Source organism: Grampus griseus (assembly GCF_964374135.1).
Source record: "Grampus griseus genome assembly, chromosome: 15".
In the NCBI taxonomy this organism is placed as follows: Eukaryota; Metazoa; Chordata; class Mammalia; order Artiodactyla; family Delphinidae; genus Grampus; species Grampus griseus.
This window is the reverse complement of record NC_139009.1, coordinates 30,396,278-30,422,421: the sequence shown is the minus strand read 5'-3', so window position 1 is coordinate 30,422,421 and position 26,144 is coordinate 30,396,278. Positions and strand designations below refer to the sequence as shown.

The following is a 26,144-nucleotide window of genomic DNA, read 5'->3' as shown; positions in this document are numbered from 1 at the left end:
GTGTTTATGAATTCTAGTCACTTTAAAAAAAATCTTTTACAATATGGTCTGTGTGTATGTTCCTGATAATTTAGAAAGTTTGTGTTTTTGTTTTAGTGGTTACATCTATATACAAGTCACTTCAATATAATATACTTAATTCTCTGTTTCTTAGAATCTTCTGAACTTCTTCCTCCCCTTTTCTCTGGGTTTCTGACACATTCTAATGTAATTCTAATAAAGGCACTTTTGTTTCCCAGTAGATGGTGCTAGAGACACAATGTAAAGAGCTTGCTTTATAAACATACACCTTGTCTGAGTCCAGTCGGTCCTCTAAACCCCGAGCAGTTCTGGAGGAGAGCTGAACTTTTTGGATCTCGAAGGCCAAATCCTGGATGGTAGTGACCCACCGGGGCGCTACTGTCCTGTGAAGTCTGGGTGACCAACTATCTCCCACACTGACTTTAAAAAAGACAACAGTGTTTCCTTAGGAAACAATTAGACTGGGAAAAAGAAGCAGCTGTTAACATGGGCTCAAGAAGATTTTAATCTTACCAACCCATATTCCCAGTGGTATTTATGTTATGCTTTCTTCCCTAACTTTAAATGGTGCTCACAATATTTAGTTCTTTCTTAAAGCCATATTTGACTCAAAATCGAACCCTTAAAATAGTCCCAATGTGATTGCCCGGATCAGTCAATCAATTACTTACTTTTCTTGACTTTAAAGAAAGTCATGGAATTTTCATGAAGGAAGGACCCAGGGCATATTTCATGTCTATTAACCTGATACTGAGCAATCTATGATATCGAGCAATCAATGTTTACTTTAGCTTTTCTCTCTGTAAAACAAAGCTGCTATTATTTGCCGCCCCATACATTACATGGAAATATTTGATAAATGATATGTTTGAACATTTTCAGGAGGATGGCATAAATAAAAGGGCTAAATTTCAGGAAATATATATATAACACAAAGCAGAGCTTAGAGAGGGTAAGACTTCAAGAACGGCAGAGAAGCCCTGACTTAAAATTTAGACACTTGGGAAAATTGTAAAAAGAGATTTTTGCTGAATGAGAAGAAAAAGAGAAGGTTCCAATCTGTCTTTTCCAGCCTCATGCCCTGACACACTCCCTCATGCACTTACTGGTCAGGCAAATGGGAAACTTAGAATTTGTCTCCCAGATTCACTATGTCTTTGGACCCTTTCTTGTAACTGGAATGACGTTTCTGGGCTCCCCTACCCCACTCTGGCAAAGCCCACCAGGTCATTTAAGAATGCTTATTCTCGGGATTCCCTGGTGGCGCAGTGGATGGGAATCTGCCTGCCAATGCAGGGGCACGGGTTCGATCCCTGGTCCAGGAAGATACCACATGCTGCAGAGCAACTAAGCCTGCGTGCCACAACTACTGAGCCTGTGCTCTAGAGCCCGAGAGCCACAACTACTGAGCCTGCGCTCTAGAGCCCACGTGCCACAACTGCTGAGGCCCGCACGCCTAGAGCCCATGCTCCACAACAAGAGAAGCCACTGCAATGAGAAGCCTGAGCACCGCAACAAAGAGTAGTCCCCGCTCGCTGCAACTAGAGAAAGCCTGCGCATATCAACGAAGACCCAACACAGCCAAAAATAAATAAATAAATAAATAAATAAATAATGCTTATTCTCTAATGCTATTTCCTCTGTGAGGGACTGTATCCTCCACAGCTAGAACTAATCCCCTTTTCTACTTTGTTCATCCCACTTTGAACATACTTTCCCCAAGACATTCATCCCATTAAGGCATAGCTATAAGGTTATATCAAGCTTTATATCTGTAAGGAATATGAGCCCCTAGAGGGCAGGGATTGTGTCCTACTGATTTTTGACCCTCTGAGCATTAAACAGAGCCTTTACTTGACTGAAAACCTGATGAATGAATGAGGTAGAGGGAAAAAAAAGAGGGCAACTGTGAATGTTGTAGCATCCTGTGACAAAGTCAGAATGAAAGATCTAGAAAGGACCTTAGGAATTACCTCATCTAGTACCCCCGCTTTGCAGATGAGGTTGGAACCCAGACGACTAAAGGGACTTGCCCAAGGTGACACATCTGCATAGTGTCACAGCCTCCAGGCCCCTACTCAGGCACTCTCCACCTCACCCTGGAGTGATTTGGGTACAGCCCCTCCCACCCCCAGCCCTCAAGTACTCTTGATTTTTCTAAGACTTTGGAGAATGAATGTGCAGTTCTTTCAATTTCGGTTTATGTGTGAGTTTGTGCTTTGGTGCTAAGAATAGAAGGAGATGTCAAAATAGCTGTCTCAGCAACACTGAGTGTACAGAAAATGAAGCCGAAATGGAAAGGGTGCCTTCAGAGAGGATGTCACATCACCAGACTTTGGTTTTGAAGCCATCAGAAAGCTGTCGCGTCAGCAGAGAGAAGCCGTTTTCAGATGAGGATTTCTTATTGTCCTGAATAAGGTTGGCTGGGTGTGCGTTTAGGTCTGAGCAGCAACGCCTGGCAGATGGTGGGCTCTGACCCAAAGGTGTGGGGTTACAGCTCTGGGGGAGTGGCCTGAGGCAGTACTTCTGCTTCCCCATTTCAGGGAAAGTCTGACTGCAGGCCCCACTAAGGACCCACCTGAGGTTACTGTCATGAATTTTGAATGAGACCAGTAGCTGTATGGTGGCAGCTGTAGAGGGTCTGGGGGGGTAGGATTAGTCAGGGTTGGGCTTTGTTAGGAGAATACAAAGAAAAAGGAGAGGGCAAGGGAGGGGAGAGCATATGAAAAGGGGTGATTCTAATGATGGACTTTTGATCTTAGTAGGGGAGGAGGTGAACAGTGACAGGGTGGTAGGATCAAGGGACTATAGGTTCTTGTGGCATTGAAGAATTATTGAAGCTGAAACAGACATCTTAAACAGTGATCATAAAAGGCTGCAATAAGACGTAGTGACAAAGTCAAGGGTATGACTCAAAGATCATAGGAGTGAGTAGCTGGAAACCTTGGAGGACGAGATCATTGGGAGAGGACGTCAAGAAGCTAAAAGGTCAGGGTATCATCCACATGGATAATGAAATAACGTAGAATTGTGATGAGAGTAATGTTGGAGTGTCAGTGAGCCAGGAATAAGGTCAAGTCTACAGAGGACCTCAACAAAGAGAGCTCACATGAGTGTCACCCTGGCAACTACAGCTGACTCATTCTTGCAAGAAGATGACGTAGACCTGAGCAGTGGAAACAGGACTCTAACATTCCAGATGCCTGTCACAAGGCCTTAAATCTTCCTCTAGCCCCTCATTCCTGACAGAGTTATAATTACCTGCCCTCCGGAAGTACAGGAAAAACTCACTGCCTTCATGAAATCCATCTGCTTTGATTCATATCTCTTATCTCACATGAAGGAGTCTTACAGGCGCTCGACCTTTTCCCCATGACTGCTTGTGGCATACCGCATTTTTCAAAGATGGCCACACCAGGATATATTCATCCCACAGGCTCTACTTACAATGTGATGGTGACACTCCTTCAGTGAGAGGTGAAGTCTTTTTTCCCTCCCTTAAGCCTGGATGGACCTTTGTAACTGCCTCAACCAATAGAATGTGGTACAAGTGATGCTATGTGATTTCTGAGGCCAGGTTATAAATACAAAGTGGCTTTGGCCTGGCCCTCTCTGCCTCAGGACATTTGCTCTTGGTTCCGGCCACCATGTTGTAAGGAAGCTCAAGTCACATAGAAAGGCCATGCGTGAGGTTTTCTGGCTGACAGCACCCAGCCAATAGCCAACATCAACTGCCAGACATGCAGGTGAATGAGCCTTCTGATGATTCCAGCACCTGCTCTAACCTTCCAACAGAGGCCCTAGACATCATACACAGAGACAAGATATGCCCTGTCTAAATTCCTGACCACAGAAGCAGTAAGAGATAATAAAATGGGAGTAACTTATCACATAGCCATAGATAACCAGTATACTGCCTTGGGATGTTTTCACCTCTTGGCACTTGATTTGACAAGACAGGAGGTGACAAATTTTGACAGAAGTCCCTTTAGATGATTCTACCTTAAGAACACTAATCCTTGCAATTACTTTTGGATGGGGGAAAAACAAATATAAATTTGCTAGTTCACCCATTTTTGAGTATCTTTTATGCACCAGGCATTAAACTGACCCCAGGGAACTTAGAATCTGATGAAAGAGACAGACAAAAACATAAAAACTTACAGGAGAGTATGACAAATGCAACGAGAATGGCATTCAAAGGGCTCCGATGGAGCAGGGAGCAGCAGCCCCTACCTAATGCAGCCAGGAGGGTCAGGAAAGGTTTTCCAGAGGTGGTGACAGGAGGCTAACCTTGAAAGGTAAGTCAGGATTGGCTAACTGGACAAGGCGTAGGACTACTGTCCTCCGTGAATGACAAGAGTGGTCATGTGAATATCACTCTGGCAACTACAGCTGCCTCATTCTTGCAAGAAGATGATGTAGACCTGATTATTGGAAACAAGATTCTCTAACATTCCAGATCCCTGTCACAAGGCATTAAACCTGTCACAGGAATGGACTCTTGTTGTCCGTATTTGGGATGAAGGCAAGACAGTTATATTACACTTGTCCTCTGGGCTCCTAGCTCTGACTTGATTTTTTGGGCAAAAGCCTTAAGAAACAGAGTAGAAGGTAAATTAGTCCTTATGAACTCCTGATCAAACACTGACTACTGACATGGTTTTCTATGTAACATCATCTGGACATGAACACTCTTCTCAGTATCTGACTGAGAAAATTCACCCGGGGTGAATTTTAATTCAATGCTTTTAATTTCGCATCATCTGAAATAGCTCTTTTCCCTACCTGGTGGCCCTAGGGCCTGACTCTCTGAGAAGATGAACAGATGGTCGCTGCAAGAGTCACTGAATCTTCATGTTTATTCATTTTTTAGCCCCTCTTTCCTGGCAGGTCCCCTTTCTAGCTCATCTTCACACAACCCAGTAACACAAGTACAGTGTTATTGGAAGAAAACCAGAGTCCCTCCAGACAGTCCTCAGCACTGGTGACTCCTGTTTATAATTACAATTAAAAATCATTTTGAGAAAAGAGAAAAGAAAGCAAAAGAAAATCTGGCACAGACTTTGTAGAAAAGTTTGGTGGAGGGAAGAAATTTTCTCCAATAATTTTTTCTCCCTTAAAAAAGAAATGTTTCTGGGACTTCCCTGGTGGCACAGTGGTTAAGAATCTGCCCGCCAATGCAGGGGACCCGGGTTCGAGCCCTGGTCTGGGAAGATCCCACATGCCACAGAAGCAACAAAGCCCAAGTGCCACAACTAACCACTGAAGCCCACGTGCCTAGAGCCCGTGCTCCGCGACGAGAGGCCCCCGCAATGAGAAGCCTGCGCACCGCAATGAAGAGAAGAGTAGCCCCCGCTCGCCGCAACTAGAGGAAGCCCATGCACAGCAATGAAGACCCAATGCAGCCATAAAAAAAATAATTATTTATTTATTTTAAAAAAGAAATGTTTTTTAAAATATTAAGTATGTTATTTGAAAACTATTTTCTATGATTTGTCCTACATGTTGATTACAAATCTATGTAAGATGTCTTAGGATTTCGACAGACTTGCTAACTGACCTTGGTAAGTTTCTATGCCTCTGTAAGATTCAATTTCCCCACTTATAAAATGGAGCTAATATTGGTATCTACCTAATACAGATACTGTGATGTTTAATTGAGAGAATGCTATGAAGGAGGTCGTATCTCTAGACCAGCACCTGGCACATAGTTAGTGCTCACTCTGTTACACACACACACACACACACACACACACACACACACACACACACTCCAGAAATACAGAGAACAGAGAAAACAATTATTCATTATAGTTTAAGTCATTAATACTAAAGGAAAGTGCATTCCTGCCTCCAGGGGGCATTGACATTTTCATTACAAAGGATTTTTTAAATTTTGTTTTTATTTTTTGAAACTTTCTCTCTTAGTGATTTTTAAATCTAGAACAATGGTTTTTAAAGTGTTTTCTGAATCATGGACTCCTTTGAGAATGTTATAAAAGTTACAGGCTCTCTCTCCAAGAAAATGCACACACACACACACACACACACACACACACACACACACACACACACACACACAATGTCTCCAGAACCTCTGAAGTCCAGTGATGCGTGCCTGGTTAGGAATCTCTGATCTATAGGCTGGTAAGTATTTTCTGCCTATACCACTACTTGTCACAAAACAAGCTGTCCTCTCATGACCTGATACTGAAATGCACATTTGGAACGTTGCAGTCACATAACCTGAGGTGTCTGGGCAAGAAATGCGGACTGGGAGTTTCCTCCTATAGCAATGTGGCAAAGGCTTTGCATAATACATCAGGGCCTTCTTCCGGACGGTTTATGATTTCTCCATATTCTTGCAGCATGGACAACAAACTAACACGTGAAAGGGTACAGAAGCTTGTCTTAATCTGAGCAATTCAACAGCTCAAAGAAACTGCAGGAAAATGAAGTATCAGAGAAAGTGGAAATTGCCCCAATGACAGCTCAGAAAATGCGGCTGATTAGGCAAACTGTGTTCCCTGGTTGCAGGACATATCAGCAGTCATCATCCCCAGTTACCGTTATCAGCTTCAGGAGCATCCTGCTCACCTGGTGGGCAGTTAAACTCAATAGACATTAGAATGGATTTTAGGGTCAGGCAGGCCTGGATTTAAATCCTGACTTTCTTTGCTGTAAAAAATTGTGGAGGTCATTGAGCTTCTCTGAATCTTGACCTCCTCATCTATAAAACGGGGATAACAAGAGTGTCTACTCATAGGATTATGGAAATTAAGTGAGATAAGGCATGCAAAGTGCTCCTACCCAGCACATAAGAAATACTTAGTAATACAGCTGTATTATGGACAATAGCTGAGGACAATAACAGCATAGACATTGGAGTTGGGGAGACTGGCTCCAAATCTTGACTCTGCCAGTGACTTACCCGTTTAACTTTGTGCAGGTTACCTGACCTCTCCAAATGCCCGTTTCTTCAAATGAGGCTTAACTGAAGCATAACACCTACTTCAAAGGGTAGTTCAATGAGCGAATGCACGTATATGCTTAGCTCAGTGTCTGGTACATATTAAACACTCAGTAAAAATGGTGGCAATGATGATAATGATGATGGTCATAATAATAGTTAATACTTACAAAGCTCTTAACTAAATGCCAGGAAGTGTTCTAAGCACTTTACACGTATTATCTCATTTAATCGTCACAACTAATGACGTAGGTCCAGTTACCGCCTCCACTCTCCACTCTACACATGAGGCCCACAGAGGTAGAATAAGTTGTCCAAAATCACAGAGCTGGTGAGGATTTAAACCTAAGCAGTCAGGGTTTTAGTCCGTGCCCTTAACTACTGTGTTTTCCTGATGATGATGTGTCAAAATCAGCCCTTTTAAACAGCCATTCAAGGTCATACCAAGGACTCACTTCACTAAGGTCAGAGGTGCTTTCCACTTCTCTGGCCAGGACTCACTTGCCTGCCCCCATCAGTTTTCATGGCACCCCGGGGGGACCCACTGCCCAAGAGCAGTGCATTGCTGGGGCCGGATGTTGATCTATGAGAACCAAGACCTCCTTCCCAAATCCCCCTGGATCCACTGGACTCGGTCTGCCAATGGCTGTTAACTGCTCTCGTGTGAGAGGGGCAGCCCTTCTGCCAGTGTTCAGGGTTTGCTTGATGATTTCAAAAGGGGAACACGTTGGGGCAGAAGAATTTTCCCATACGCTGCTTCAGAGCAGCTCGAGCAGACTCCAGCGACAATGGAGGCTCATTGGAGACCCCTGGCCTCCACTCTTCCCCGAGAGTCACAAGGCTCCCACAGTGACGGTTCACAGGAAGCCAAGAAGAGCAGCAGGGACAGGTCAGCTGATATCCTGACACCATGAAAAAGATAGTAGTTGAACATAGATAGCCAAATTATGTTAATGGCCTAGGGTCAGAGAACGGAACCAGTAAGGGAGAGAGGGGAGAAATCAGTCCAGCCTTTCTGGTCAGTTGACACAGTGGCAGTGTCAAGAAATGGCTTTATGTGGGAAATTTAGCCCCTCTGATCTCCATCAGTGCTGCCACTTCTCACAAATCACCCCAAACCAACATACCACCATCTAAGTTTCGAGGCATACCCCGGACACCCTTATACTGAGACTGCCGCCCCAAGCCCTCCTACACAGAAACGGTGGTCCCATCACACTTGCTCAGCCTCCTCTAGTTTAGTCTGGACACGGAAGTTGTGTGTTTGTACTAGTGGAGCTGGAGGGCAGGCAGCCTGGAAAGGCGGGGCCGGCCTCCCCGCTCTCACTAACTAACGTGCAGGATGTGGTCGTGTATCCTCTCTGGGAATGTGTGCGCTGCAGACCCAGAGTCCTATGTGCTCCTTGCATCTGGCGCTGCCCACAAGAACAACTTCACACGCTACGAATTTAGGAGCAGTTCTCTGCCCTGGGAAGAATTCTGGAATGGAGACGGAAAAGGAAGGAGGAAGCCTGCTCCCCCCGAACCAAACACAGACGTATTCAAATACAAACCATTCCTGGCCATCCCCTAGGCTTCTCAGACTGGGTCACAAGGCTGGTGGCTCACGGAGCTTGGGGAGATGAAGCATCTGGGCTTCAGTGAGCAGGCTCTGTAGGGAGTTATCAAATGGCCTCTGATCTGTGGCTAATCTAGATGAAGATACAGAAGGTATTCTCCTCAGACTATGACAGCATGAAGCTGGGAGGCAGATACGCTTGGGATAACAGAATCAGGAATTCAAAAGAAAGTATAAAGCAGGGGGTAAAGCACTGGTTACAAGATGAAATTTATGGATAACAGGAACAGATAGGGTCCTGCACCTGTGTCTGAAAAAAAAAAAACAAAACCTCAAACCAAAGGACACCAGCTAGGTTTCGATTGTAACCCTAACCCCAGGTACAAAACAATCTTCTGAGGTTCTATTTCCTTACTTGTGAAATTGGGACACTATAGCCCCTCCCTCATTAAGTTGTCATGAAGATTAAGGACAGTTGATATAGGGAAAGTACCCAGCACAGCGATGTGATGGTTCTTCGTACAGTGCTTCACACACAGGCGGTCTGGTTCCAGAGCCTTTGTTCTTAACCGTCACGTTACATTTACTCTCATAAATGTTAAGTCTAGTTACTGCAATTATTACCTACTAGGGAGAGATGTAGCTGAGCCACAGCTTGTATGAAAATGACTTTAAGGATGTGGTTGGCAGTAAGTTCGATGGAAGTCACAGAAAGACTGTAATGAGGTGTTGGCAGCTCTTGGTTACTGTCTGCAGCACAGGCATCACAGGATGACCCGAGGATGTTCTGCCTCAAGAAGAAATGACTTGGGGGCGACATGACAGCTGCCTTCTAAGGTCATAAGCCTGCTCTTTAGGGACCCGAGGCCCAGAACTAAGCCAAGTGGGGGTCGGCTCTAGGTAGACGGATTTCAGCTCGATATCAGAAAGGCCTTTCCTACGTGCTGGCCCAGGATGGGCAGTGAGCATCCTGGCCAAGAAGGCACCTGAGTGTCGGCAAAGCCCATGGTTCTGAGATTCAAATACTCAACTGGTGGGTGGTGGTTGGAAAAGATAAGGTCCTTTCCAACTGTGACATTCCAGGACTATAGGTCCAATGGCCCATGGGACAAACACGGTGAAGCAAGTTGTTCCCTTCGGGAGCACACTGTGATATTTGGTTAATTCTCTCTCTTTTTTAAATAAAAATTTCAGCTTGTCTTACCTAAGGAAGCCATTGGCTGAGAGCAGCTCTTTGCAGAATGAGCTGTAAAGGATGGCTTTTGATAAGAGAGGCTGAGTCAGAGCGTGAAGTGTTGGAGCGGAAAGGGGAATAAAGGTAGCTAAGGGGCAGCAGGAGGACCCAGGGTTGTTTGGGAGAGGAGCAAATGGGCAGAAATAGCTGTCAAAAGGGGGGGGGGAAGCAACAAAAGTTACTAAAGGTTACACAGAGCTCTTTAGAGCCTTTTCAATAGCTGCTCAAAGCACGGACCAGGACCATCAGCACAGGCATCACCCGGTGCCTGTTAGAAACAGGCTCCACCCCACATCAAGTCAGAATCTGCGTATCAACAAGTCCCCCAGGTGACTTGTGTGCACTTTAAAGGTGAAAGGCAGTGATGTGGAGACCATCTAAGGGAGACCTAGGCTCAAGTGTGCTGTACTTTCATCTCAAAAAAAAAGGGGCAGGGGGAGGCGAGGAATGCTGGGGCACGAGGAAGAGTCTGGTCTCTATGGGGACGGCCCAGCTATGCTTCCAGCCCAGCTGCTCCAGTTATGTCTGTTTCTTTAGTCAGGTTCAGAACAGTCAGTCAAATTTGCATAAGGAAACCAGCGGTAATGGGGCTCGTGGGCACAGGTACTCATCTGACACCTAATTAAGCCATCTTGGTAAATCATCTCTAGAATGCCTGTTATTATTTTAGGAAACAACATAAAGAGAATGAAAATTAAAAGTAACACCCTGGGTGGGAATTTTGACTTCATTCCAGTGGTTGGCAAGTTAAGTACCTTGGGATTTTTTTTTAAGGTAACATTTCTATAAATTTTCGTAGATCACACGACCTCAAAGCTTGTCTCTGCCGCAGTTTTTTCCTTTTCCTCTGCCGATGCTTCAATTTTGCGGCTTTATTCTACTGCTGGTTTTTATGTACTTATTTAATTTTTCCCACTGAACAATTTTTGGTTTTGACTTGCAGTGGGGGAGGGCATTACTTCTGCATATTACATGCCATCGGAAGCACAAAATGCTAAACACTGTTGCATGATGTTTTCAGGTGAGAAGACAGTTTAACATTTCACAGTTGGGCCCACGTGAGGCATTTTCATGCGGGGAATTTTTCCATCCTAGACTCTCATCAAGATGGTATCTGGGGATTTGCCACCAGTGTAAAATTCACCCAACTGTCTGTAGCCTCCTAGCCTTCCCGCTAGACCTGGTCTCCTCCTGAGTGCCGCCACGTTCCCCTGGACTTCCAGGTGTGCACGAGGGCCCTAACATCCTCTGTTACCTTCCCCGGGCCCACTGTCTGTGACCTGAGCCACTTGGTTAGTAACACCCTTACTGACCTGCTTTACACCCTGTCCTCTCCTCCTGCCCCTCCTTCCAGATAAAACCCAACTAGGGATCATCCCACAATCCACCTTCTCTGCTTCTGACTCCAGCTGCTAAGAGAAACACTTGCTGGGGTGGTATCTGTAAAATGCCAGTCTTGCTAGGTCAATCCCCTGACTTAAAATCCTTCAAAGTCTTACATGATTTAAAGACAAAATCCTAGCTCCTTACTATGGCCCAGAATGCCCATGAAGACTACACTCAACTACAAAGCTGGGACCAGGATGAGGCAATCTAGCACCCAGGGTGCAAAATTTAAGGAGACACTCGCTCTCAGGTGCTGACCCTGCGCCTGCATGACCCTGAAAGTGAGTGCTGCCTTAAATTTTGCACGCTAGGTGCTGCACCTCTCTTGCCTCACCCTAGCCTCCATCCTGCCAAACTGTCTCTGTAGCTTTTGACTTAACAGCCTACCCTCACACCCACATTCCGTGCTTATTAGTACTCTTACTCTCCTTGTTGCTAGACCCTCACAGACACTAGGAAGCTTCTCGAAGCTCAGGGTGATATCGAGAAGGCATCTTCCTACCCTCGCCTCCACGCTCCCTTAGTCCCACGGGCATCACCTCTACCACTGCCCTGACTACATTAGATTCTTCAGTCCCTGTGCGCCTCTCAAGGGCACGGGTAGTGTTTCTATGGCCAGTGCCCCAGGGAGCATGTAGCAATCACTAGGTGTTCCACAAATGTTAGCTGAACTGAACGCAAGTCGGCTCTGAGAACTTGCTTGAGTTAGCCTCAGGCCCATGGCACAAAGCCCACAGTTACCTCTCATCCCTTTCAGAAAGGGGTGACCTCTAAGGATTGTTATGCACCAGGTATGAACTAGAGCCAGGCCCCTGTCCGGACCTAGGGTGGGGGAGGGGAGTTGGTAAGCCATAAGCTCTTAAAGGGTGGTAGTCAGAGTTCTAGCAAATAGCTCCCCTTCTGGCAAATTTACTTGCTGTTACTCTGAAATGTTCATAGGAATTATGCAATGTCTGGCCAAGTGCTAATTTCTGAGCTTTCTTCCTGCCAAATTTCCACCGCGCTGGCTCATGTTTGCCAATCTCGTAGCAGTGATATTTTCCAGGAGGGAACACGAGGAGCTTTGCGAGTATTCTGGAGTCCCATAAAGCTGTTCTTGGGGCCGTCTTATAAGGTGGGATTCGGTAATGCATCCCCTTGGAGGGTATCATTGCTACCAGGAGAGTTCCTTGGAGTTGCTGTATTGAACTTTCGTAGACACTGTCTAGGAGGGACCTGTCATATAAGAAACAGCTCTAGGGTAAATAACAGTCTATAAGATCCAATATCACCAGTTTTACTCCTTTAGTGTCATTCAAGTATTTTCTTAACTGTAGCCTTATTTCTTTGAGGACAGGACCTGTGCTATGTATGTGGCTGTGTGTGCTCCACGCTGCCTGGGTGTACCTATTTTGCTTGACATTGCCTCCCCAGGGCTGCCTAGTACCTGGTGCATAGTAGGTACTTGATCTCAGCAGGTGATGGAGCATGGGAGAAGAAACTTGGGGGATACACTTGGACCTGGAGGGGCTAGTCTCCAGAACTGCAGAGCTGAGGGTAACAAACACAACACCATGCTCTGGCTTTCCACTTACAGGGAGGCCCCAGCATGTCTGCCTGTTCCCACACTCCACAGACTGATGACCAGGCCTGGAATCCTGACTGCACAAGGGCTGGTGAGTATTGGAAGACAATGTCATTCATCTGATCAAGCAGAAACAAACTCTGGCCATCCAACCCAGAGTGTTGGCTGCTGTAGCTCCTCTGGGTAGGACCTTGGGGAAGTTACTCTTTCTGGTGTGCCACCTTCTTCCTCTAGCTAGCCTTCTAGCTCCCTTTAGGGAATTTAATGGTGATGAATTAAAAAAAAATTTTTATTTTTAAACCACCCTGAAGATTACAAAGAGGGAAATACACCATTGCTAGTCTCAAAAAAGATGACTATCTTGCAAACGATGCAACCGACGAGGGATTAATCTCCAAAATTTACAAACAGCTCATGTGGCTCAATATAAAAAATACAAACAACCCAATCAAAACATGGGCAGAAGACCTAAATAGACATTTCTCCAAAGAAGACAGGGCTAAGAGGCACATGAACAGATGCTCAACATTGCTAATTTATTAGAGAAATGCAAATCAAAACTACAAGGAGGTATCACCTCACACTGGTCAGAATGGCCATCATCAAAAAATCTACAAACAGTAAATGCTGGAGAGGGTGTGGAGAAAAGGGAACCCTTCTACACTGTTGGTGGGAATGTAATTTAGTACAGTCGCTATGGAGAACAGTATGGAGGTTCCTTAAGAAATTAAAAATAGAGTTACCATATGATTTAGCAATCCCACCCCTGGGCATATATCCAGAGAAAAACATGGTTCGAAAGGATACATGCACCCCAATGTTCATTGCAGCGCTGTTTACAATAGCCAAGACATGGAAGCAACCTAAATGTCCATCAACAGATGAATGGATAAAGAAGAGGTGGTACATATATACAATGGAATATTACTCAGCCATTAAAAAGAATGAAATAATGCCATTTGCAGCAACATGGATGGACCTGGAGATTATCATACTAAGTGAAGTCAGACAGAGAAAGACAAATATCATATTATATCGCTTATATGTGGAATCTAAAAAAAATGATACAAACGAACTTATCTACAAAAAAAAAACAGACTCACAGATTTAGAGAAAGAACTTGTGGTTACCAGGGGGGAAGAGGGAGGGGGAGCAATAGGTTGGGAGTTTGGGATTGACATGTACACACTGATCTATTTAAAATAGGTAACCAACAAGGACCTAGTGTATAGCACAGGGTACTCTGCTCAATACTCTGTAATAATCTAAATGGGAAAAGAATTTGAAAAAGAACAGATACATGTATATGTATAACTGAATCACTCTGCTGTACACCTGAAACTAATATAACAGTTAATCAACTATACTCCAATATAACAATTAAAAACCAAAACAAAACCAAAAAAAATATGACTATCTTTATGTATAATAATACATAATGGGGCAACCATAAGTTATCATTACCTCAAAAGGGAAAACAAGACCAGAAAATCCCTCTGTGGACCAAGATGATGTGACCAACTCACACAGAGTTTGACACAGAATTTCAGGGGCTGGGGACTTCCCTGGCAGTCCAGTGGTTAAGACTTTGCCTTCCAGTGCAGGGGGTGTGTGTTCAATCCCTGGTCGGGAGCTAAGATCCCACATGCCTCCTGGCCAAAAAACCAAAACATAAAACAGAAGAAATATTGTAACAAATTCAATAAGGACTTTAAAAAAATGGTCCACATCAAAAAAGTCTTAAAAAAGAAAAAAAGAATTTCAGGGGCTCATGAATCCCTTGAAGTTCTTTCATCATCTTCCTAGACCCTGGTATGGACCCTGGTTAAGAATATCTGGGTTAGAAGTTCCATGTGGTCTTCGAATCATTGTTAGAAACTAACAGGACCTCAGAGTTCAACTAATGTATCCGTCATCTAATGAGATTTTACAGATTAGGTTATGAGGACCAAAGGTTTTCATGGCTGACTTGAGAGCAAAGATGGTGGGTAGCAGAATTGAGACCTGCATCCAGGTTTGCTGAATTCCAGTTATCACATGGTATTGCTTTAATACACTATGTTTAAAACAAGTGTAAAGAAGAGAGAAGAGTGGAAGAAGACTGACAAGGGGTGGACGGGGAAAGGAAGGAGTAGTTGTTCATAGCATGTGCAGACTGGCTGCTACTTGGTTTCACTTTTCTGTTTATCATAGATTAGTTTTCTAGCTCCAAGCCAAAGAGACCCGGCCTGAAGCTCCCTTCTAGCTTCCTACTTTGGATCTGTAACTAGTAAGTCCTGATAGAACATCTGAGGTAGACTTAATGTTGAGAAAGATAAGGGAGCCTGGGCACACTCTAAAACGGATTATGTCATTACGAAAACCCCAGAGCAGCAAAGAATCCACTGTTTCCAGGAAGTGGGGGAAACATTTCTAAGGAGAAAGTATGAGCCTTGAGGAGAGTAGGGGTATATGCAGCAAGGAAGGGGTATCGAGTGGTCCCTATGGGTGGGAGGGGGATGCTGAAACAGCGTGAGGTGTGAGTGAGGCACGCTGGGGGATGGGTCTGGGAGGCAGCTGGTGTCTGGCCTGGGAGCCATCTAAAAGTTTTTTTAAACTGTAGAGTATCAAAGTAAGATTTGCATTTTAGTTAGATATCTTTAGTAACCAGATGGAGGATAGATCTAAAGAGATTTTTTCCCCCTAGTTAGAGAGCTGTTGTCCAGATTCATTTGTTCATTCACTGATTCCCAAATTATGAAGCTTGTAATATAAACCTGGTGCTGATCTAGAGAAAAAAAGACAACCTACACTGGGACAGTGACGATGGAGATGGAGCCATATAATCAATGATACATATTGAAGAGACAGATTCAAGGAATATTAGTTGTTAAAAATCATCAGGAGCTAATGACTAACAATATGGGGACGGGTGCGGGGAGGGACTGAAAGGGAAAGAGGAAGCATATTGACGGATGGTTGAAACAAATTCAGAGGATTTTTAGGGCATACTCTGTATGATACCATAATGATGGATACGTGTCATTATACATTTGTCCAAACTCATAGAGTATACCACACCAAGAGTGAACTCTAGGGACTTCCCTGGCGGTCCAGTGGTTAGGACTCTGTGCTTCCACTGCACGGGGTGTGGGTTCAGTCCCTGGTCAGGGACCTAAGATCCTTCAAGCTGCGCAGCACGGCGCCCCCCTCCAAAAAGAGTGAAGCCTAATGAAAATTACGAACTTTGGGTGATAAAACATGTCAATGTTGGGTTTTTTGTTTTTAATAAATTTATTTATTTTATCTATTTTTGGCTGCGTTGCATCTTCGTTGCTGCGCGTGGGCTTTCTCTAGCTGCAGTGAGCAGGGGCTACTGTTCGTTGCGGTGTGTGGGCTTCTCATTGCGGTGGCTTCTCTTATTGCGGAGCACGGGCTCTAGGCGCACGGGCTTCAGTAGTTGTGACATGTGGACTCAGTAGTTGTGGCTCGTGGGCCTAGTTGCCCTGCAGCATGTGGGATCTTCCCAGACCAGGGATCGAACCCATGTCGCCTGCATTGGCAGGCGGATTCTTAACCACTGCGCCACCAGGGAAGCCCCTCAGTGTAGGTTTATCAATTATAACAAATGCACCACGCTGGTGGTGGGTGTTGATGAGGGGGAGGCCGTCATGTGTGGGAATGGGGGTTATGGAAAATCTCTGTACCTTCTGCTCAGTTTTTCTGTGAACCTAAAACTTCTCTAAAAAAAATTAAGTCTTATTACAAAAAATCAGCAGGACCTGACGATGATATTGAGTAGGGTGGGGAGGTGGGATGAAAAGGAAAGAGGAAGCATATTGATGGAGGGTTGAAACTAATATTATATCCACTATTTTAGAATTATATAAAGTCTAAAGGAGTTTTCTGTAAGAAGCTCTGCAAAGATTAAAACACGTAGATCAAAACAGTCTTCATCTGCACCATCTTTGAACTGGGAGACTACTTTGGAATTTGTTATTTCTCCAGGTCAGAGACTTAGACCTGTCCTAGGGAAGTAATTATAAAAGCAACTGAATTGTAGGTTGAACCCAGACAGGTTGAAATAAAATACAAATGTCTTGCTGAGCTCCTCTCCGCAGCCTCGTGGTAAACCTTTCCTACCAGAATTCTAATTTTGTCAAAATGGGGTTGCTTTCATGTAATTTTAGTAGGACCTTTCAAAAATGAAAAGCAGCAAGAACAGCTCTCCACAAGTGAACACAGATGCACTGGGGGACAAAGTGGATTGGGTAAATTTTTATAAAAATAGAAGGTATCTCATCTCAAGGAAGAGAATAAGATGGGATTTTACTAATGTTACTTTAAGAGACAAAAGACCCAATCAAATCATTCATTTTTGCTGTCTTAATTACTTATCTACTACGAGTAAAGAATAGCACAATTAAAATGAAAAAAAAAACACCTATGTGCTGTAAATGCCTATAAAGACACATGCTTAGTTTTGCACTGTGCTGTATACGTCATAAAGTTTTGCTGGGCTGGTGGCCCAGATCGCCTCCAAGTCTCACAGTTCTGTAAGGCGAAAGGATGAAATGTAATATTTACAACGCTGGGAATGAATTAATCCCTGGAGAAACAGGGATTTTCTGTTTCTCACCTGCTCACATTCAGCTGGCTTAGTACCTGAGCAGGGTACCAGGGACTGGTTTCTCCTGTTGCCACAGGGCAGGACACCAGACTCAGGCCTCGAAGCTAAATATCTGACATGTCAGCACAGAGACCTGGCACTGGAGTGTCCTCTCTCTGTGGACGTCTACCTGTCCTTCCTGGTAAATGGCTTCCAGGAGTTCCACCTCTGGGAAACTACAGGGAGAGCCCTGACAACAACATAGAAAACATACTCAAGGTGACCTGAAGGTGCCCCAATAACAGAGTATGTGCCCATCCTAAGTAGTAGCAAATGCTATAAGGGCTGCACTTTTTTTTAAGTTGAGGAAAACTGCTCAGAAAAACCAAAGCTACGCTAACTGCTGACATGCAAACCCAGTTTTGACAGCTTAGCTGCAACTCTGCTCCTGGTCTACAGGTGAAATGAGCTCTCAGCCTTGCAGAGACCTTCTATTGGTGCAGGAGACAGGTGCCTGTGAGCAAGGACCATAGCTTACATTTGCTGAGGCGTTTCAAATGGGCTTTGGGAAAAGGACAGCCTTTTACCAGAGCCGAGAAAGGGGAAGAATGAAGAAGCCACAGAGTACAGGCTGTTGTCTTCCAGGCTTTTTTGGCAGACAGGCCTGACGACATTTTATATGCTCTCCCCAAAAGTGTCAGGAGGAAGAAAGGCAGGAGTGAAACAGGTGCCCAAGGCTGCTGGGGGTCTGTGGCCCTGCCTTGGGTAGAGGTCTAAATGCAGCTATAGGTTTAAGACGAAGGGATCTCATCGTATTGTGCTTGCTTTGGTTCCCTGAAACTCTATGTCAAGGTATCCCTTTCCTCTCTATGTAATTATGCCCAGTCAGTAAGCCTGTGATAAACAAAATGGAGGACAGGACTTCACCTCTCCCCCCAGACATACATGGGGAAAAGGTCCCTTTTCACCGAGTACCTCGGCCACAGTATTACAACTACTGTAAGATAAGAGGTGCTACTTTCTCATACAATGGGTTTTCCCATCACCTGAAAAATTATTTGCTGAGGGTCTGTAACCAAGGTAAAAATACCCCCAAAGTTTAGATCTGCATTAGCATTTCCCTTAAGAACTCAGGTCACAGCTTTCATGAAGGGCAAACAAAAAGGAGGTAAAAAACAAATATAAGTATAAATTAACAGCCACAAAAGATGGAGACATGGCCTCTATCTTTGTCTTTCTTTTTTGTTTTTCTCTTTTTTTTTTTTTTTTTTTTGTGGTATGCGGGCCTCTCACTGTTGTGGCCTCTCCCATTGCGGAGCACAGGCTCCGGAGGCACAGGCTCAGCGGCCATGGCTCACGGGCCTAGCCGCTCCGCGGCATGTGGGATCCTCCTGGACCGGGGCACGAACCCGCGTCCCCTGCATCGGCAGGCGGACTCTCAACCACTGCACCACCAGGGAAGTTCTGTTTTTCTCTTTTTAAATATAATTTGAACAAACTTGTTTGCTGTTTTCTTTGCAGAAAATAAAAAGCAGAAAAAAATTGAGAAGAAGGAGAAATGGGAAGGAAAATAGTGAGAGAAGCTGGGAGGCCACCTGTATAAAAGGTGGCAAAAGAATGAGAACTGACAACTGTCCAAAGCTCTATTTAGTTATTTAGTTTCTGGCTCCCTGTTTCTTGGCTACATGGTGATCTTGGCTATCTTTATAGTCAAGAAATTCATTTGGGCTTCCCTGGTGGTGCAGTGGTTAAGAATCCGCCTGCCAATGCAGGGGACACGGGTTCGAGCCCTGGTCCGGGAAGATCCCACATGCGGTGGAGCAAATAAGCCCGTGTGCCACAACTACTGAGCCTGCATGCTGCAACTACTGAAGCCTGTGTGCCTAGAGCCTGTGCTCTGCAGCAAGAGAAGCCACCACAATGAGCAGCCTGTGCACCCCAACAAAGAGTAGCTCCCACTCGCCACAACTAGAGAAAGCCCCCGTGCAGCAACGAAGACCCAGCACAACCAAAAATAAATAAAATTAAAAAAAAAAAAAAACGAAACTCATTTAATTTTCTCTCTTTTCTTCCTTTCCCCCTCCCCCATCTAACCAGGTCTAGTTAAGAGCTTGAGTTTTTTTTTTTTTTTGCGGTACGCAGGCCTCTCACTGTTGTGGCCTCTCCCGTTGTGGAGCAGAGGCTCCAGACGCGCAGGCTCAGCGGCCACGGCTCACGGGCCCAGCCACTCCACGGCATGTGGGATCTTCCCGGACCGGGGCACGAACCCGTGTCCCCTGCATCAGCAGGCGGACTCTCAACCACTGCGCCACCAGGGAAGCCCAAGAGCTTGAGCTTTAACACCAGACTACCTAGGTTTGAATTCCAGCTTTTCACTGCTCTTTAACTGAGTGGTCCTCAGTAAGTTACTTAAACTCCTTGCGCTACAGTTTGCACATCCGTTAATGATCAGAATCTACCTTATAGGGTTGTGGTGTGGATTATTTATAAAGTATCTCTGAAATACCAGCTATTATTATCATAAACCCTCACCTCATCTCACAGATAAACAGTATCTTCCATTTTCTCAATTCAACACAACCTCAGTCTCTAGATACTGCATATCAATTCCCAGAACCCTTAACAAGTATGGCTGGTCTAACAGGTTTCTTGCAGCACGTCTCACGGAAGTGGGCTTGGAGTTCAGTCCAGTCCAGTTCTGGCTGAATATCTGGTACACCTGTGAGTCTGCCCTGTGTGGATTGGCCTTGAACTCCAGGCCAGCCTATGGTCATCCAGGGCCACCCCAGGGATTGCAGCCATATCAGAGCCTGGTGCAGATGTGACCTGGCCCCAGCCAACTGCTTATTGGCCCATCCATTTTCTGCCACCAAAAGCATGCCCTGAATGCTTCAGAAGCCCAGCACTTCCCTGGGGACCATCCTGCTGTTTCCTGCACTGCCCATTCTTGTTCATCTCCGTAGAAAACACATTTCTCCTCCTCACTGCCTGGCAAAACGCTACTCGCCCTTCCAAGTTTTATTTCATTCTCATCTCCTCTACCTGGGAGCCCCCAGACAGTGCTTTCCTTCTGTACCAAGTCTCTTAGTTACATCTACATCTCTTAGTTAAGTCTACTTAGTTACATCATTGACATGATTTTCCAGGTCAGTGGATAATACTCTGGCTGATTCCTCCACTGGACTGTCAACTCCTAGCAAGCCCAGATACACTGGGGAGGCATTTCTGAATGACCAAATGACTTTGGACTCATCTCAGTTAAGCCACTTGCTCGTGGGCTTTTGGTCAATGTTAAGAGTCAGATGAAGTCTGAGCTCCTAGAGATTTCCTCTCTGCTGAAAGTGGGCCAGACATGTGAATTCTTACATCACTGAAGGGTACAGTAGAAGTTACTGCCCTTTTTGAGGAAGTTACAAAGGAATAATATAATTATTTGTTTCTTAAGCATTTCTGAGAAAGGAGGAAGAAAAAAAACTCTATAATTTCAGTTTGTGTCATTGGGCAAACAGATATAATCTATGAGGGACCAGCTAATGTATGGATATGTAAAAGATACTTACAAATTTTTCATGAGCTCTGAAGTTGTTGCAACTTATTTACTTCTGTAATAGAGTTCTAATGAACTTGAAGGGTGCTGGAGATAGCCGTAAAATGTTACACTAAGAGCCTTGTAGAATCACAGAATGTAAGAGTTACAAGTGACCTTGCAGACCATTATTGGTTCTTGATCATGAGTGCATAATAAAATTTTCACTGGTCCACAGAAAACTGAGATAGATTTGGATAATCAGCTGTCACATTTCTTTAAAAAGTAAGAAAAATTGGGCTTCCCTGGTGGCGCAGTGGTTAAGAATCCCCCTGCCAATGCGGGAGACACAGGTTCGAGCCCTGGTCTGGGAAGATCCCACATGCCGTGGAGCAACTAAGCCCATGCGCCACAACTACTGAGCCTCCACTCTAGAGCCCGTGAGCCATAACTACTGAGCCCATGTGCCATAACTACTGAAGCCTATACGCCTGGAGCCCAGTGCTCTGCAACAAGACAAGCCACCGCAATGAGAAGCCCCCTCTCGCAGCAACTAGAGAAAGCCCGTGCGCAGCAACAAAGACCCAACGCAGCCAAAAATAAAAGTAAATTTAAAAAAAAAAAAGTCAGAAAAATTCAATTTAAAGGGTCATTTCTATTCTGAGATTAAATTTTCCCCACTTTTATGGTGTTAATATATTCTTTCTTTTATGAAACATGGTGATTATGAATGGTAGTTTCAGCTTTTTTTTTTAAATGTAGCCTATTTATCTCTGTTCCTTATTATTATCCCAATTGGTTAAATTTTTTAAAGTTGAAATATAATATGCATATATTCCCAATTAATTTTAATAGCCCTGTATTTGTAATAGCTTTCTAGCTTAGCAAAATGAAAAGTTGGGCAACCCCAGATAAGTTTCCCAAACGGTTTTTTAAATAAAATTTATGGGTCTGATTTATGAAAATTTATGAACCCTGATTGAGTTGAACCTCCTATTTGCAGAAAAGGAAATAAGCATCTATAGAGGTTAAATGTTAAAGCATTATACATGCACCCAAGGTCCCCTAGCTAGTCAATAGCAAAGCCAAGACTAGAACCTGGGCTCTTGCCTCCCTGAAAGTCCAGAGATCTCACAGCCAACTCAACTTCACAGGTGTTCAATATTAGTACAGAGTGTAGAATTTGATCCTAAAGCCACTTACAGTGCAGAACTGAGATGAACATGAGTTTTATGCAGTCAATTAGATTGCATGTTAAGCTGTACTTTGCTTTGCCACAATTATCTCTTACAATCATGACAAATAATCTTTACCTGGTATGAGTTATGCATTTTTGTGATTTTCATCTGATCAAAACTCAGCAGGATAGCATAAAATTCTATAAATATACAGAAATAAATATGCCCTTATTTCATCACCTCCATTTATAAGCTACTTAGTTCATTTTCTTCCTTATCAGTCACAAAACAGGAGCTGCCACCATTTTCCCCTTGCAGTTCACATCACATAGTTCTAATGCAATAATTCTGCATCTAGGACAAGATGGGCCAGCTTATTCACGCCCATCTATTGAGCCATGTCAATATCAGAAGATAACACATTACCAAGACAAACATAAAAGCCCTGGAGCCAGAAAAATATTCAACACTGTGACGCCAAAAAATTTTTAATCCATGTATCTTGATTCCTCATTATTATTCTAATTAGTTTTGTAGTCGCCTTGTTTATGGGAGTTTCTAATTCCTGCTGTTAACTGAAGTTGCTGTTCAGTATGCAGGCTCACATTCTTTTTCCCCTTAAGAATTCTGAACTACCAGCCATAAACACAGCCCTATTGCTTTAAAGATGCCGAAATAAAGATGCTCAAACAAAAGCCCTTACCTAAAGTAAGGCAGGTGCCCGGTACACTTTAATATCTTACTTGGATCCCTGGGTCTTTCTTTTTTTCCAGTTTTGAAAATTTGAAATAATTTTAGACTTACAAAAATGTTGCAAAAATAAAACATCTATGTGTACCCTTCACCCACCTTTCTCTGCCCTTTTTCTGCCTCATGATGCAGTCTAGGATCCCATGTTGCATTTAATTATTGTATCTCCTTAGTCTCCTCTGTGACTGCTCCTCAGTCTTTTTTTGTCCTTCACGATCTTGATCTCTTTGAAGAGTACTGGTCAATTATTTTGTACATGATCCCTCAATTGGGTTCATGTCATGGCTTCTCCTGAATGGACTGAGGTTCTGCATTTTTGACAGAAAACCACACAAGTGATGTGCTTTTTTCAGTGCATCATATGAGGGGGATGTAATGTCAATAGTCTTCTTACTTGTGATGTAAACCAAGTAACTAACAAAGATGGTGCCCTTGGCTTCTAATTGCTCATATTTTATCACCTAAGCTCTTTATTGGAGCAGAGGTGACAACTAAGTACTAGTACCCTTACACAGGGTGGGAACAGAAGGGACAGGTCTTCCTGGCCTTTCACACGTAGCTACCACAGCAATGGGCTTCTGGAGGGCTGGCGCCCTAAACAGAAGCCTGAGAGAACAGACCACAGGACATAAGCCATCTGATAAAGGAGCTATGAGATAACACATCCGAGAAGTCAAGTCACTGTCAGACACAGGTAAGAGGCCTAGATCAGGCAAGGGCAGCACGAAGGTGGCCCTTCCTCCAGAAGGGGAACTGATACAGAAAGTGTTTGTGTCTTTCTAGATTTCCGTTCTTCCTTCCCTTCATCCTCTACTTTTGTTTACTTTAGTTTTCTTTGACGATGCCTTCGACATTCAGCTGATCTCTGATTTTAACAAAATCCCAATAAGAATATGTATCTACTGCTTTGGGGATAATTATTACAAGTTAATTTCTATAAACTGCCACAAATAACAGCACCCCTGCCGTTCATCTTGTCATCTATCTGTCCCCGGGAGCCAGATGGGGGTACACGTACAATCTAGTACAAAACTATACCCCTCAATCCTGGAGATAACACATGAACCAAGGTTCTTTCTTTCCTTTTTTAAATTGAGATATAATTCACATACCCTTTTAAAGTGCACAATTCATCAATGTTTAGTATATTTACAAGGTTGTGCAACCATCACCACTGTCTAATTCCAGAATCTTTCACCCCAAAAAGAAATCTAGTACCCATTGTCACTCCCCATTCTCCTCTGTCCCCAGCACCTGGCAACTCACTAATCTACTCTCTATCTCTATGGACTTGCCTATTGAACCAAGGTACTTTTGATCCCAAATAATAATGACCAAAATGATCTCAATCCAATAAACCTAGGAGACACACACACACACATACACATGAATTTGACTCTGCCAACACCTCGCCTTCCCTTTTGGTACGCAGAACTCCTCCTTCCACCCCATCCCCCTAACTGTGTCTTGGAGGTGATGTATCTGTATTTGTCCTCCTCAGGGTACAACCCGTCCAACCCTTTCCTTTTCTGTCAAAAACCATGACATGTTCTATCAGCGTCCTGCATCTGTGAGGTAATGCTTAGGTAAATTTATCTCTGCTCAGATGCTAAGGAGTAACAGATTTACATTTTAATGCAGAACTTCTGGAGTCTATGGCTCAGCTAGGATGACCATCTGACCCAGCTTTTTGGGATTATCTCAGTTTATGCCTGTTGCCCTGGCAAAATTATTAATAGCATCCCCTTACCCTCTCAAGAGTGTCCTGGTTTGGGTGTTTAAGTAAATGGTCACCCAACCATAACCAAAATAAATGACTAATCATGGTAATTATGGGCATTGTGTCAGGCCAACAAGGGAAATGTATTTAGGGAAATGAAGTTTTAATGTTTCTCACACTGCACCGCAGCTCTGCATTCCCATAAGTGGTTTAAATTCACCAACCTGTAGGAATCAGGGTTTCATCCACAGGCAAAAAAGCATCAGCTTCTATAGTGACTTCATGGTCGTATATATTCGGGGAACCCTGGGAGAGAAAAAGTAGAGAAAGAAAAGAAGGTTTAGTGCTCAGTCTTATTTTATATGTTTGCTTTATAACTTCTCTTGCAGAAATGTTTTCAAGTATTGACGAAAACTTTAGAAATCCCATTTGACCTATGATGATGATTAATTCGTTCATTTAAGTTAGGTAGATAGGGGCTCAAACATAGCAGCCGATACATTTGGAAGAAACTTTCGAGTGTGACCCCAGCAATGCATGTTCTTTTCTGAATGGAATTATGAAAGTGAAAAGTCAGAGAAACAACAGTGGTTTGTAAGCCTTTTGGATTTTGACTTATTAGCAGAGGGTTTTCTTCTACTGTCCTCACATGCCAGGCAAACAAAAGAGCAAGGGTCAGTGACCTGTAACACACAGGTGGACAGCCAAAGCATCACCTCTAGGCTCACTAGGGGTGGGCCATGTCACCCCTTCTCTGGCCTAGTTCCCACTCAGAGGGCCCACTCCCTCCTCCATGGCAGAAGGCTGGAAGTCAGAACTGGGGTCCCATCTCCCCTGTAAAGATGCAGCCTGACCTCCTGGTGGAGTCAAAGGCTGGTCCCTGAAGCACTGGTCAGTGGTCAGAAAGGCCCGGGGTCTAGTTCTGGACTTATTTCCTTCAGTATAAAATCGGTCTGATGTCCCCATTCTGTCCATGGTTCTTGGGGAACAGTTCAGTAAGGATGTGTTGTGTTACTTACAAACTGGAAAATACACATATATGTTTCTAATAAAAAGGATTACATTTTAATAGCAGTATTTTAAAGCTTCACAGCAAAAGATGTGGAAAGGAAACCAAGTGAGGGCTTTTGCTGAGTGAATGCTCAAAAATAAACGAAACCGGTAGTTTTCAGCTAGGGATGATTTTGCCCCACAGGTGTCTCGAGACATTTTTGATTGTCACGGCTGGGGGTGGTAATGCTACTGGGGAAGCAGTCGTGTGAAGAGGCCAGGGATTCTGCCAAACAGCCTACCATGCTCAGGTCAGCCTCCGCACCCCGGCAACAAGGAGTCATCTGGCCCCAAATGTCAACAGTGCCGAGGTTGAGAAGCCCTGAGCTCAGCTAAACTGAAGGCTCCGAGGGGTTCCTGAGAAGTGAGCAGAGAGAGGCAGAGTGCTCTGGGTTAACTGAGAACATATTCTACTGTCAGAAGGCCTCAGCCACGAAATCAAATGGAGTCGTCCAGAGGACAAAGGCCAAGATTTCAGAGGCTGTGAGAATCGATGTCTAAACATGACAGAAATCGGTTTATTTACACTACCAGGAGGCTCTGTTTCTAACGAACTATGATTCTCCTGTACTGTCCCAGCGGTCAAGGGTAGGAGT

At 44.2% G+C, this 26,144-nt stretch overlaps 1 protein-coding gene across 2 annotated transcripts in view; it reads right to left on the bottom strand.

Annotated features, from left to right (window-relative positions):
• The window catches only part of GALM (galactose mutarotase), a 95,964-nt gene that overhangs the window by 9,396 nt on the left and 60,424 nt on the right, over positions 1-26,144 (bottom strand). For both annotated transcript variants that reach the window (XM_082672577.1, XM_082672578.1), the window contains one exon: positions 24,723-24,804. In XM_082672577.1, the coding sequence (XP_082528703.1) occupies positions 24,723-24,804 (82 nt within the window). The remainder of the gene's footprint in view (positions 1-24,722; positions 24,805-26,144) is intronic.